The 13,750-nt window shown below is 64.2% G+C and overlaps 2 protein-coding genes across 2 annotated transcripts; one reads left to right on the top strand and one right to left on the bottom strand.

The window, feature by feature from the left end:
* Positions 1 to 27: 27 nt before the first annotated feature.
* Positions 28 to 10,924, bottom strand: SKIC2 (SKI2 subunit of superkiller complex). Its single transcript, XM_085210147.1, is given in 31 exon segments — positions 28 to 257; positions 514 to 654; positions 732 to 950; positions 1,121 to 1,231; positions 1,571 to 1,781; positions 2,151 to 2,277; positions 2,548 to 2,695; positions 3,033 to 3,137; positions 3,433 to 3,461; positions 3,464 to 3,569; positions 3,966 to 4,103; positions 4,322 to 4,440; positions 4,642 to 4,753; positions 4,832 to 4,942; positions 5,270 to 5,482; positions 5,599 to 5,698; positions 5,911 to 6,060; positions 6,430 to 6,536; positions 6,990 to 7,074; positions 7,293 to 7,439; positions 7,865 to 8,010; positions 8,455 to 8,589; positions 8,670 to 8,881; positions 8,992 to 9,045; positions 9,135 to 9,209; positions 9,311 to 9,374; positions 9,460 to 9,577; positions 9,819 to 9,928; positions 10,394 to 10,496; positions 10,688 to 10,812; positions 10,895 to 10,924. Coding segments are annotated over 31 exon segments (3,852 nt in total). The 3' UTR covers positions 28 to 56.
* Positions 10,502 to 13,668, top strand: NELFE (negative elongation factor complex member E). The gene is made up of 10 exons (XM_085210672.1): positions 10,502 to 11,007; positions 11,097 to 11,169; positions 11,356 to 11,501; positions 12,038 to 12,112; positions 12,204 to 12,238; positions 12,381 to 12,535; positions 12,851 to 12,995; positions 13,251 to 13,305; positions 13,383 to 13,485; positions 13,570 to 13,668. The coding sequence occupies exons 1-10, from the start codon at positions 10,933 to 10,935 to the stop codon at positions 13,650 to 13,652; spliced, it is 945 nt and encodes a 314-aa protein (XP_085066798.1). The 5' UTR covers positions 10,502 to 10,932; the 3' UTR covers positions 13,653 to 13,668.
* The last annotated feature ends 82 nt before the right edge of the window (positions 13,669 to 13,750 follow it).

The raw sequence follows: 13,750 nt of genomic DNA, 5'->3' as shown, positions 1-13,750 counted from the left end.
GCGCCGCGCGGGGAAGGACGGAGCGCAGCGCTGCCCCGCGGCGGATCCCGCGGCCTTTATTGGATGTAGAGACTCGCGGCGAAGACGATGTCCCGTTTGATGCAGCCGCTCGCCGCCTCCATGGTGGCCGCCAGCCCCGGGTCGCCCAACATGCGCGCGGCGCGGCGCAGCTCCCGGCACAGCTCCTCCAGGCGCTGAATGCAGCGAACCACCGCGCCCTCCTGCAGCGGAGCCAGGGCGGCCAGAGCGGCGAAGGGCTGCGGGGGAAACGGGGGGAAAACGGGGGATGAGGGCGGGAAGGGAGGAGCGGGGGCCCAAAGCGAAACGGAGCGGCCGTGGCGATCCGGGAGCCGTGGGGAATGGGGGGATCCCAAAGGGGAATGGGGGAACGGGGAGTCCGGAAGGGAACGGGGGGCTGTGTGGGTCGGGGGGCCCACGGGGCTCTGGGGAACGGCGGGGGCGGCTGTCGGGTCGGGTGGGTCTGGAGGACACTGGGGGTCTGGGGAGGCTCACCATGCCGCGTGCCCACTCGTACACGACCTCGGCCAGCCCGAAGCCGAACTGCCCCACGTAGTCCTCGGCGCTCTGGGGCAGCCCCCACTCCTCCTGCAGCCGCCCCACGCGCTCGGCCACGGCGCGGATCTGCTCCATGCCCTGCGGACGCAGCCCCGCGGAGCTCCGCTCAGCCTCCAGCAGCCCCGCGGAGCCCCCGGCCCCCCCAGAGCCCGTACCCGCTGCAGGTTGGGAGGCAGTTTTGGGGGCGGCTCGCCCCGGCCTGGGTGCACGGTGCAGGACAGCAGCGCGGCCACCTCCTCGGGGCGCAGCGGGCTCAGCACGTTGCCCAGCAGCAGCTCGGTCAGCAGCAGCTCGTGGCAGCTCAGCAGCGCGGCCACACGCCCGGGGAGCTGCACCGCACCCCCCTCGGCCACGTAACCCAGAGCCCGCAGCACCTGTGGGGAGAAACTGGGGGTCAGCCCCACAGAAACTCCGTGGCGGCAAGAGGTCAAAACACTGAGCGCATGGAGCCAACAGGTCAACCCATGTAAGGCTATGGGCGAAAAGAGCCATCGGGTCAACCCACAGAGACACGTGGGACACACGGGGCATTGGGGACACTCACGCCGAGGCGCTGGCGGTACTCGGGCAGCAGCAGCAGGGAGCGGTCCGACAGCTGGTACTGGAGCTGCTCCACCTGTTCCTGCAGCCGGCGCCGGGCAGCAAACTGCGAGTACTGCGGGACACACAGCCCCAGGTGGAGCAAAGGGCAAAGAAAAAACGAGTACACAGCCCCAGAATGGACACGAGCAGGGTCAGGTGAACCCAGAGACCCAGATGGCCCCAAAATTGACCAAATCGCACAGAAATAACCCCAAATGATCCCCCAAACAGCCCCGAGATGGCCCCAAAGTGACCCAAATCAGTCCCCAAATAGCACAGAACACCCCAAATGTTCCCAAGATGACACCAAAGGATCCCCAAAAACAGCCCCAAAGTGCCCCAAACAACCCCAAAAGACACCAAAACGATCCCACAAGAGCTCCAAAATGCCCCTCCCTCCTCACCCCCGTACCAGCTGGGGAAAGCGGGGGCCGTGCACACAGCGGAACCCCCCCAGGGCCGCCCCCAGGCTTCGGGCACGGGCAGCTGCCTCCACAGCAGGGGGGTCCCGCAGCTGCAGGGCTCCCACTGGGTCCAGCAGGGGCAGCCCCCCCGGAGCCCCCCCTGCCATGCGCAGCAGCTCCTGCAGGGCTGAGAGCAGCTCGGGGCTGGGGGGGTCCTTCCTGGAGGAGGAGATGAAGGGAGAATAAGGTGCCCCAGGGACACCCCCTATAAAAAGCCCCCAACAGCCCCCCTCCCCCCAAACCCAGTATCCCCAATGGACCCACCCGGGGACCCCCACAGCTGTAAGGATCCCTCCCCCCCAAGTAGCCCTAATTACCACAGTGGATTCACTCCCCTCCCTCTCCCCAGGGACCCCAATATCCATAAAAGCCCTCTCGCAGGGAACCGATACCCACACGACCCCCCCAATAACCTCCAAATAATGGAGAGCCCCCCCCACCCGAGGACCCCAATAGCCAGAGACTCAAATTAACCCTATGGAACCCCCACAGACCCCAATAATACCATCAGCCCCCCAAAGCCCCCACCTTCCCCGTGCTGTCTGCCTCCGCCGCAGCTCCTCCAGCAGCCGGGGGGGGTTTGCCCGCAGGGTGCGCCCCACAATGCCCCCCAAGTCCTCGGGGTGCAGCTGCTCCAGAGCTGCTCCGGGGGGGCCTGCAGGGGAAGAGGGGGAGGACAAAATAACCCCTAGATAACCCCAAACCCTCCCCCAAAAAGGGAAGTCGGGGCTTGGGATGACCCCCCCCCCCAGTAAAGGCCCACCAGCGCCCCCACCCCAAAACAGGGGCTCCCATAGGGGTCTCCTCGGGTGCCCCCCACCCCAAAAAGGCCCTCAGGTGCCTCCCAGCCCCCATAAAGCCCCTCCTCATTTGGCTCAGAGCCCCTTCCACCCCATTTTTTGGGGGGGGGTTCTGCTGCACCCACCCTCAGGCAGGAAGAGCCGACTCAGCAGCACATCCTCAGGGTAGGGGGCGTCCGGGGGGGGCGAGGGGGGCGGCCCCCCCTCCTCGGGGGGTTTCTCACTCAGCACCATTGTTGTGATGGTGCGGCCCCCCCCACTTTCAGCAGTCACCTGTGGGGGGAAATGGGGCACGATAGGGGGGCAGGAGGTGAGGGAAGGGATTCGGGGGTCACTGAGGGTGGGAGGGATTGGGGACATTTTGTTTTTTTGGGGGGAGGCATTGGGGGTTATTTTAGGGAACATTGGGATTGGGGGTGATGTGCATTCCTTTGGGGTATTCTGGGGGGACATGAGGGAATTCGTGGGTTATTCTGGGGTTTTGGGGAGAGGGGGTTGGTTATGGTCATTCCGGGGCTATTTTACGTATCTGGGGATGTTTGAGGGTTACATTCGAGTGTTCAGGGGTCACTTTGGGGAATGTGGGGGTATTCTGGGGTGGGGGCTGTACCTGCAGGATGAGTCCCAGCGCATTGCGGTGCTGGGGGGTGCAGACCACCACCACCCGCCCGGGGGCCAACGCCTTCAGCCCTGCCACTGACTGCGCCACGCGGCGCTGGAGGGGAAAAATGGGGGGTTGGCACCAGGACCCCCCCATGTCCCTATGTAGCCTCCTCCTCCAGGGTCCCCCCATCATGTCCCCCCACCCCCCCACATCAGGAATCCCACAGCTCCCCCAGGACCCTCCCACCCCCTCCCGCAGCCCCTCCATTTCCCCACATTCCCATTCTTTCAGGATCCTCCCCATGACCCCCAGTGTCCCCCCATCCCCATTGGAACATCCCTAATGTCCCCAGCCCCTCATTCCCACCCCCCCCATCCCTCCATGACCCCCCATCCCCCAGCCCGACCTGCAGCTCCGCCCGCGCCTCCAGCAGCCCTGCACGGCCTCGTAGTACTGGGGGAGGTCGTCCAGGGTTCCCTCCTGCGGGGGCTCTCCCAGCGCTGCCAGCTCCTGCTGCAGCTCAGCCACGCGCCGCTGCTGCGCCTGGGGGCCCCAAATGGGATCAAGTGGCACCGAAATGGCTCAGATGTCACAGAATGGCACCAAAATGAGGTAAAGCAGCACCCGAATAGCCCCGCAACCCCACTGCGGCAGCACCTCCCCAGAGCCCCCCAGCCCCATCACATGCCTACTGCCCCCATGTCCCACACCCCACAGTGTTCCCAGCGCCACTCATTGCCCCCAATGTCCCCCTGCTCCCAGAGTGTCCCCAATACCTCCACCTCCAACGTGTCCCCATCGTCCCCATACCCCCCACCTTATCCCCATGGCCCCCACTGTCCCCAGTGCCCCCAGTATGTCCCCAATGCAACCCTCCCCATGCCCCCACTGCTCCAATTCCCCCCACATGCCCCCCATCCCCGTTCCCCCATCCCGTACCGCGGCGCGGCGCCGCAGAGGGAATTCTCCAAAGCTGTTGCGCATCAACCCCTCCACGCTGAGCGCGGCCGCGCGCTGCAGGCTGAGGATGGTTCCGTACGTCAGGCGGAACTGAGACTGCAGCCCCGACGGGCGGCCCTGCGGGCAGAGGGGCAGCACTGCAGCGTCACAGCATGGGGTGACAGCACGTGGTGACGTGGGAGGAAATGGAGACGTGGGGGTGACGCAGCCAGGGGACACCAGCTGGACGCGGGGTGGTGTTGGGGTGACTCCGGGATGGGGATGCGGGGTGACACTGGGGTGTCTGCGTGACACAGACAGGAGTGGTGACAGGAGGTGACGTGGGCGGCACTCACCAGCATGACGCGGTGCAGGTCGGCCATTTCGGGCACCGTCCCCCGGCACAGGATGATGACAGTCCCGGTGCGGTCCAGCCCACGGCGCCCGGCGCGCCCCGACATCTGCACGTACTCACCTGGAGAGAGGGGCTGCCCCATAGAGCCTCACCCTGCCCCACATCCCCAAACCATCCCACGGCCCCCAGACCCACCCTGCAGCCCCAACCCTGCCCTCAAATCCGTCTCATAGACCCTAAAACCCACCCCAGAGCCACAAAAGCTGCCCCCCACCCTCCAGCTCGCCCCCCAGCCCTGCCCACACCGCCCCACATCCCCACCTGGCAGCAGGTCGCGGAAGTTGTTGCCGTCGTGTTTGCGGATGGAGTCGAAGATGACGGTGCGTGCCGGCATGTTCACCCCCATGGCGAAGGTCTCGGTGGCAAAGAGCAGCTGGGGGGTGCGGGGGGTGGGTCGGCGGGGGACACATGTGGGGCTCAGTCCCACAGCTGCCCCACAGCCGCCCCATACCTTGACCAGCCCCTGGCTGAAGAGCATCTCCACCACCTCCTTGAGCAGCGGCAGCACCCCGCTGTGATGCACCCCGATGCCGCGTTCCAGCAGCTCCGACATCTGCAGCACCTGGGGGAGGAGGGGGGGGACAGAGGTGGGACCTACAGCGGACCCACACCGCCCCATTGAGTGCCCCACAACTCCTCCCAGCCCCACACAGAGTCCCACAAGATGTCCTGAACCACCCACAGACAACCATAAGAGCCCCCCAAGACCCACAGACCTCTCCCAACCCCCAGTAAGAGCTCCCAAGGCTCTTTAAAGCCCCCCAGCCCCCTACCTCTCACAGATCCCCTACAACCTACCCTAACCCCCCCGCTAACAGCCTCCCAAGCCCCAACAATTCCCCACACACCCACGGCCCCCCAGTAACAGCCCCCGAGAGAGAGCCCCCACCTGGGGCAGGCGGCGATCCCCCCCCCGGAGCCGGGCCAGGCAGCGCCGCACGAAGCCCCGCACGCGTCCCTTCTCGGCGGCTGAGCTGAGGTCAATGCGGCCCAGGGCGGCTGCGTGTGCATCGCAGCGCCCGCGGGAGAAGGTGAAAGCCACGGCTGGCAGCTGCCCCTGCGCCTGCAGCAGCGCCACCAGCGAGTGCCACATGGCACGGTCCTGGGGGGAGCACGGAGTGAGCCCGAAAGAGCTCCAAGAGAGCCCAAAGGAGGGCCCAAAGCAGGATGGGAGGATCCCAAAAAGAGACCCACCCACCCCATTTAGGCCCCCCTCACCTGCCCGGGGCCGCTGCCCCCCCCGTGGGGCTGTTTGGCCCCAAAGCTCTGTGCGTGTTTGCTCGCCCGCTGCTTCTGTGCCTCCACCGCGGCGTAGTACCTGTGGGAGCCATGGGGCACTATGGGGCAGCGCCATGGGAACGCTTGTAGGGCACCATGGGTAAACACTGAATGGTTGTAGGGCACTACAGAGTGACTGCGGGGCACCATGAGATGCTATGGGGTGGCTGTTGGGCTCTACAGGGTGACGATGGCTGGCCGTAGGGGCACTGCGAGTGGCTGCAGGGCACTGCGGGGCACAGTGAGGCTCACCCCTGGGTGCTGAAGCCACCCCGTGCATCCAGCAGCAGGAAGAGATCTCGGGGTGAGGGGGGACCGCCGCCCCCGGTGTAGAGGAAGTGCTCGAGGGGCACCGGGCGCTGCCGTGTGCTCAGCACCCGCAGGCGGCGCCGCTTTGTGCGGCTGTGGGAGAGACAGAGGGGGGGGCGTGGGGGAAACACCCCACAGCTCCCCCGGCTCCCCCGCAGACACCCCACAGCCCCTGGATGACCATCCTCTTAACCCCGATGCACCCCACAACACCCTGCAGTCCCCCTCCTCCTCCCAGCCCCTCTCACAACCACCTATCAGCCCTCCGCAGCCCCCCCAGCCCCAGAATCCCCCCATGACCCCCCCACAGACAACCACCCCGTACCCCTTGTGTACCCCCCAGCCCCACAACCACCCCCAACCCCTACAATTATCCACAGACCCCTCCCAGCCCCATGACCACCCCAGAGCCCCTCACCCCCCCCAGCCCCATAGCAACCCCCCTACGCCACAGCCCCTTACCCGACCCACTGGGCGAACTCGAGGGCATTGGGGATGGTGGCACTGAGCAGCACCAGCCCCACGTGCTCAGGCAGCAGGATCAGCGTCTCCTCCCACACCACGCCGCGCTGGGGGGGCAGGATATGGGACCCCCACCAGAGCCCCAGGACCCAGCAGGACCCCCCATGGCATCCCACATTCCCACAGTCCCTCCCAATCGCAGCAGATGGTGCAGACCCACAACACCCTACAGCATCCCCGATGTCCCAGACAGCCTTCCTCCCCAAATGACCCTAAGATCCCCCCCCAGGAAACCCCAAGATCCACACAGCCCCCTCCCTCCCCCCAGGCAGTAGAAAATGGAGCAGCCCCACAGGAGCCCATGGCCCCACATGACCCTAAGGTCCATCAGGACAGCCAGACCCACATGAACAAAGCCCCTGCCCCAGAGAATGCCAAATTGCCTCCAAACCATCCCCCTCTCCTCCCCCAAATCCCACTTTTACCCTATAACAATGGGACCCCACCCTCCTCACCACTCAAGGACCTCCCCCGCTTTCTGGGGACCCTCCAGCCCCCACCTCAGCATCGTTGATGTAGTGCACCTCGTCGAAGATGACCCACTCCAGCTCACGGAGCACCTCAGAGCCGTTGTACAGCATCGAGCTGGGGGGGTGGGGGGAGGATTTGGAGTGTTCAGGGTTTTTTAGGGGTTCAAGGTGGATCTTCCGGGGGGATGGGGATTTTGAGGGGAATTGGGGTTACTTTTGGTCTGAGGGCAGCACTGGGGCAGTTTGTGGACGGTTTCAGTGCCACTTTCGGAGCTGTTTTTGGAACAATTCTGGGGGTGTTGGGGGCACTTTTTGGGGCCATTTGGGGCTCACCGCAGGATCTCAGTAGTCATGATGAGGCAGGAGGCGTCAGGGCGCAGCTGCACGTCCCCTGTCAGCAGCCCCACGTCCCCAAAGGTGGCTCTGAAGTCGCGGAACTTCTGATTGGAGAGCGCCTTGATGGGCGACGTGTAGATGGCCCTGGGGGGCACGAGGGGTCAGCGACACACAGCAGGTTGAGGACCTCCCCAGGACCACGGGAAGGGCTCAAGGTGCCCCAGGGGGACCCCAGTGTGGGTCTAGGGAACACAAGAAGAGTTCAGGAATCCCCATAAGGACCCCAAGAACCGGGCTGGGGACTCCAGGAAGAGACTGGGGACCCCCAGAGAACCCAGGAAGGGGCTGGGGACTCCAGGAAGGGATCGGGGACACCACAAATGGGTTTGGGCCCCTCCGGAGACCACAGGAACGCTGAAAACAGTTCAGGGGCCCCCAGAGCTCGGAGGAAGAGATGGAGGGACACCCAGGACAGGCTCAGCGACCAAGGAAAGGGCTCAGGACCCCCAGCATGGGCTCACCCCTCTGCCCAGCCGCCTCCCCCTCCCAGCTTGTGGGCCCCCCCTCACCGTGTCATGTGTCGCCGTGCCAATGCGATGGCGTATTCGGCCACGGCAGTTTTGCCAGCAGAGGTGTGAGCAGCCACCAGCAGCGACTGCCCCCTCTCCAGGCACAGCGCCGCGCGCTGCTGGAACGCGTCAGGGCGGAACGGCCACTGCAGGAGGGGGGGTGAGCACCAAAAAGGAGGGAACCCCAAAACCCAAGGACTCCAAACCGTGGCAGCCCCAATAGAGGAACCCCACACCCTTGCAATCCTGGGTGCCCATGGAACCTCAATATCTACAAGCCCCCCCGAGCTCCCACACTGACCCCACATCACACCATAATGGCCCCTCAAACCCCAGAAGTTCCCCCAAACCGCCCCAGACACCCCCAAACCCCCAACCTCCCTCCACGACCCCATACCCACCAAGGACACCCCCACAAATCACCCTGTCCTATGAGCCCCACCCAGGACCCCCAAATCATCCACAGACCCTCCCCCAAACCACCCCCTACATCCCTCAAGTCCCCAGATCCCCCTAAATGCCCACGCTTCCCCCACAGTCTCCTCCCAGGGCACCCCCTGCCTCCCCTTCCCCATTTTGCCCCCTCCTGCCTTGAATGCTGGATCTGGGATCTTCTCCTCGAAGTCCTCCACAGGGACACTGCAGTCCTCCTCCACCGCCCACTCCTCCTCCTCGCTTTGTGGGGGCACAGGGGGGGCGGCTGTGGTGGGGGGCACCAGCACCTCCTGAGGGTGTGGGGGGGGGGGCTTTCAGCATGGGGGAGCTGCAGGGACCCCCTTATTTCCACCCACTCCCCCCCAATTACCCCCATCACCAGCTCCTCCAGGCTGTCGGCACGGCGCAGGGGGGGTGTGGGGGAAGGCACCCCTCCTTTGTCAGCGGGCTGCTGAGAGGGGGCACCCCCCCCAGCACCCTCCCCCTGCTTTTTCTCCTCTTCTTCTGTCCCCCCCAACTCCAAGGAATCCAATGCCCCCAAAACGCTACGGAGTGATGGTGCCCCCCCCCGGGCTCCAGGGGCTGTTTATTTTCAAAGGAGCAGGGTACAGTGAGGTGAGAGGGGCTCAGTGTGCTGCGGGGGGGGCACAGATTTGGGGGTTGAGAAGGAGGTCCTCCTTGCTGTTCCCTACCTCTGGCCTGAAACTCAACACCACGTTTCAGCCCGGGTGGGGTGGTCAGTAAATCTGAAGGTGGGAGGGAAGACACAATGAAATGATAGAATTAAGAGGCACCTTCAAAATAGCCTCCCCCCTCCCCCCCGGCAGTTCTGTACCATTTTCAAGGTCCAAATCCTCTTCGTTTGGCCCCTGGGTGTGGAGCAACTCCAGGGGGGGTTCCTCCAAACCACCTGGGAGGATTACAAAAAGGGGAGCGTACGGGTCAGCTTTAGGGGTCACAGAGAAAGGGGGGCAGCAGGTATTAAAAGGGTGAGGGGTTGGGGGTGCCCACCTTCCCACTTAGGGACGTTGCTGGTGTCTGGGGAAGAGGTGAGCCCCGAGTCTTCATGCAGCTCCTATGTTGCGGTTATAGGGTGGTGTGAGGGGGTCTTATACTATGCCAACCTCTAACCCCCAATTAGTTAATTAGTGTTCCCCCACCTCAACAAAGCCCTGCAGAGCCCCCGTGCCAGGGTCCCGCAGCGCCCGCACGCTGCTGTGCACCGGGGTCGGCTCCAACACAAACAGTGCCCGGGGGGTGGGCACCCGCGTCCAGCACCTGGGGGGTGGGAAGCAAAAACAGTTGGAGAGCCCCCCCACAATCTGCCTCACCCCTCAGAACCCCTCTGAGGGATCAGAAACCCCTCATGAGTCTGAAGCCCCCCAGGTATTTTGCCCCAATGTTCCCCCACTATAAATACCTCCTCCCCCCATCCTCAGACCCCCCCCGGAGAAGTCCAGAACCCCCAAATATCTGCGCTGCCCTCCAACAACTCCCATTATGAGTGCCCCCCCCGTACCTCTGAGCCCGTTCATGTTGGTGGGGCGGCAGCCAGGAGGGGGTCCCCAGGAAGCGCTGTTCCAACTCCGCTGTCAGGGGAGGAGTGAAGGGCGGGAGGCCCTGGGGGAGCTGGGGGGGGAGGTAGGGGCACGAGGGGACACTTAGAGGATTCCAAGGGGGGAAAGGAGGTCCTTTAGGGGGGATCAGAGGGCATCCAGGGGGTCCCTTGGCAGACAATTTTCTTGTGGGTGGGGCATCTGAAGGGATCCTTTAGGGGGATTCGAGGGGACTGGAAGAGTCACTTGGGAGAGTCCTTTGGGAGGAGCAAGAGGGGGCCTGGGGTTCAGGGGTGCCCCTTTGGGGGTCCCCTGGGGAAGTCAGAATCCTTGGTGGGGGAACTGCCAAGAGATCTGAGGGGCTCTGGGGAGAGGTCAGGGGGGTCCCTGGGGAGGTGGCTTCACAAAGCTCTTTAGGGGGCTCAGAGGGGAGCTGGGGGGCCGTAAGGAGGGGGGACCGTTGGAGGAGGGCTGGAAGGGAGGAGGGGGGAGGAGGCAGAGGCTACGTAGGGTCAGACGGTGTCCAGGAGGGACTCACCGTGCTGCGGGGGGGGCGGGACCCGGCAGCAGTTCGCAGCGCCCGGCGCAGCCCAATTCCAACAGTGCCAGGGGGAGGTGCAGGGGCCCGGGGGGGGGCAGCACTGGGGGGGTGGAGAGGGGCGAAAAAATACGGAAGAGAATCAGAGCTCCATAGAACACCGCCCCCCTTCCAAACCCCACAGAAGCCCCTCCATAGGCCCCACAACCCCCACAGGTCCTCACAACCCCCACAGGACCCACAGACCCGCCCCTCCCACATTACAGACCCTCCCACAGACGCCCCCAGCCCCACCGATCCGCTCCAACTCCATCCCCACTGCTCCGCCGGGCGCTGACCCGGAAGCGTTCCCCCCCGCCCTTAGCGCAAAGCGGAATATCCGGCTGATAACCGGAAGTTCCGGATGCCGAGCGGAAGTGCTGCAGCCGAGCGGAAGAAGTGCGGCATTGCGGCCGTTGTCAGGGAGACCGGACTGCCCCGGACCTCCAGGGCCCCCCGCACCTTCTCAGAGCCCCCCCCGGGATCCCCCATTCCCAGCCATGTTGACGCTGCCGCCGGGGCTGACGGAGGAGGAGGAGGCCCTACAGAAGCGTTTCGCCAAACTGCGCAAAAAGGTGTCGGCCTGGACCCACCCGGACCCCACAACGGCCCCTCAGTGCCTCCCCCCTCTCTCCCCCACCCCCTGAACGCCGTCTCCCCGCAGAAAAAGGCGCTGCTGGCGCTGAAGAAGCAGCAGAGTAACACTGGGCCCAGCAGTCAGGGGGGCATCAAGCGCTGTGAGTCAGGGTGGGGGGGCCCTAAGGGAAGGGGGGAGGCTTGGGGCCCCTCAAGGCCTAAGGGATGCGGGGGGCTCGCGGTGGGGGAAGCGTGGTTAATGTGGGGATGGGATTTGGGGAAGGGAGTTGGGGGGGTGGGGTTTATTTTCATTCTGGGAGGAATGAGGTTGAGCCCCCCCACTGCAGCCATGTCGGACCAGCCCCCGGTGGACACCGCCACGGCCACCGAGCAGGCCAAGCTGCTGGTGAAGTCTGGCGCCATCAGCGCCATCAAGGCCGAGACCAAGAACTCGGGCTTCAAACGCTCCCGAACGCTGGAGGGGAAGCTGAAGGTGAGGAGTGTGAAGATGAATCCCTCCGAAAAAACTCCCAGAGCCACAGTGCCCCCAGAGCCCCACACAGAACCACAGAGCTCATCCCAAGTCCTGTGGAAACAGCCCTGAAACAGCAAAATTCTACAAAAACTTCTCCAAAACACCACAAATTCCACAAAAAATCCCAAATCTTGCTACAAATTCTGCCAAAACAGCCCCAGAACACTACAAATACTACAGAAAGGCCCCAAAATGCCACAAAACACTCAGCAAACCACATCGTATTACTGTATTTTGCCTCAAACCACCCTCCTAAATCCTTCCCATTTTGGCCCAAATCCCACTCAAAAATGCTAAGTCCAACAAAACCACTCAAATCTTCCTCATTTTGCCCCCAAACCTCCCTTATTTCCACCCAAATCCCACCCCAAATAATCTAACACCCTGTGAACTCCACCTAATCCTACCCAACTCCCCCATTTTCCCCAAACGCCCTCAAAATTCCCCCTATTATCCCTCGCCCCCTTCCTCTTTATTCTTTATACTCCTCCCAGGACCCTGAGAAGGGCCCAGCCCCCACCTTCCAGCCCTTCCAGCGCAGCGTTTCGGCTGACGATGACACCCCTGAGGTACTGGGGGGGCAGGGAGGCACAGTTATTGAAGGGGGAGGGCAGGATATCCAAAACAGGGATCCCACTGTAACCTTCCCTACCCCTGCAGTCACGGCGACCCCAGAGAAAATCACTCTATGAGAGGTGAGTGCCACCCTCTCCTTTATTTGAGATTCCCATCCCTTTATTTTGTTCTCTACCCTAATGTACGCTCCTCTCCCCCCCCATTTCCATCCCCCATTTTCGAGCCCTCTCTCTGTGTTTATTTTGCTCCCCTCCCCCCCAGCTTTGTCAGTGCCAGTGAGCGGCTGCGGGAGCCCGAAGCCGGGGGGGGACGTGGGGACCCCCCTGAGCGGGGAGAGCGTGACCGCCGCTTGGACTGGGAGCAGGAGCCGGAGCCTGAGGAGCGGGGGGGCCGTGAGCGCGAGGCGGCTTTCAGGCGTAGGGGGGGGTCCTCAAATCTGGGGGGTGGAGGGGGGCTAAATCCTGGGGGAGTTAAGGGGTTCTTTTGGTTTCTAGGGAGTCCTGCGGTGGTTCTGGGGGTTCGTTTGCGGGTGCTTTCCATAGAAGGGCCCCCGGTGTTGGGGGATGTCCTGGTGGGGGGGTTATGGGGGCGTCGCATTATGGGGGTCCTACGGAGGTTCCATTGAGGATGGGCCCTGTGGGGCGGGATCCCATTTGAACATTCTGTGGTTGGTGTCCCATTGGGGTGTCCGTGTGGGGATGTCCCTCAGGTGCCCCCACGGTGCCCCCCAGGTTCCGACTCGTTCCCTGAGCGCCCCTCCCCGCGGAAGGGCAACACGCTGTACGTGCACGGAGCGGAGCTGAGCCCCGAGCTGCTGCGCAGCGCCTTCGCGCCCTTCGGAGCCATCATCGACCTCTCGCTGGACAGCCCGCGCAAGTGGGCGGGGCCACGGGCAGGGGGCGGGGCCGGGTGGTTGGCGGGGCTCGTCATGGCGCCAATGGTGGGGTGGGGTTTTGGGGCTGATGGGGCTGGGTGGAGCTAAGGGTGTGCGGATGTGGTGATGGGTGGGCCTAAAGGAGGGGAGGGGGATGGGCAGAGGGGCTGGGGGCGTGGTGAAGGTTGTGGGCGGGGGCATTGATTTGTGGGTGCGGCTGTTGGGGTGGAGCTGTGCCGACCTCACCCCCACTGCAGCTGCGCCTTTGTCACCTACGAGAAGATGGAATCGGCTGACCAGGCCATGGCCGAGGTGGGTGCTGCTGTGTGGGAGCTGTGGGGGATACGTGAGGTGCTCCCGAGTGCTGACCCCCCCGGTCCGCCCCACAGCTGAACGGTGCCGTGGTGCAGGACGTGCAGCTCCGCGTCAGCATCGCCCGCAAACAGCCGCTGCTGGATGCTGCCACCGGGAAGTCGCTGTGGGGATCCCTGGGTGAGCTGGGGGGCGCTGGGGGGCACAGGGACGGCGGGGGTGCCAGCAGTGCTGAATCCCTGCCCCCATCCTGTGCCCCCACAGCGGTGAAGAACAGTGCGAAGGGCTCACACCGCGACAAGCGGGCGCAGGTGGTGTACAATGAGGACCTCTTCGGGGGGCAATAAAGGTTTACTGCACGCAGCAACGGTGTGACTGGGTGAGAAGGGGGATGGGGGACTGCAGGACACGGGTGGTTGTGATGGGGGAGGCTGGGTGGTGATCA

Source organism: Meleagris gallopavo, chromosome 28, assembly GCF_905368555.1.
Source record: "Meleagris gallopavo chromosome 28, MGAL_WU_HG_1.1, whole genome shotgun sequence".
Taxonomy (NCBI): Eukaryota; Metazoa; Chordata; class Aves; order Galliformes; family Phasianidae; genus Meleagris; species Meleagris gallopavo.
Note: the sequence above shows the minus strand (reverse complement) of the source record. Positions and strands in the feature narration are given on the sequence as shown.

Coding starts and splice junctions, on each gene's coding strand:
- NELFE (XM_085210672.1), top strand. CDS start 10,933: ATGTTGACGCTGCCGCCGGGGCTGACGGAGGAGGAGGAGGCCCTACAG. Junction 11,170..11,355: donor TCAGGGGGGCATCAAGCGCT/GTGAGTCAGGGT, acceptor CCCCCACTGCAG/CCATGTCGGACCAGCCCCCG. Junction 12,996..13,250: donor TCGCTGGACAGCCCGCGCAA/GTGGGCGGGGCC, acceptor CCCCCACTGCAG/CTGCGCCTTTGTCACCTACG.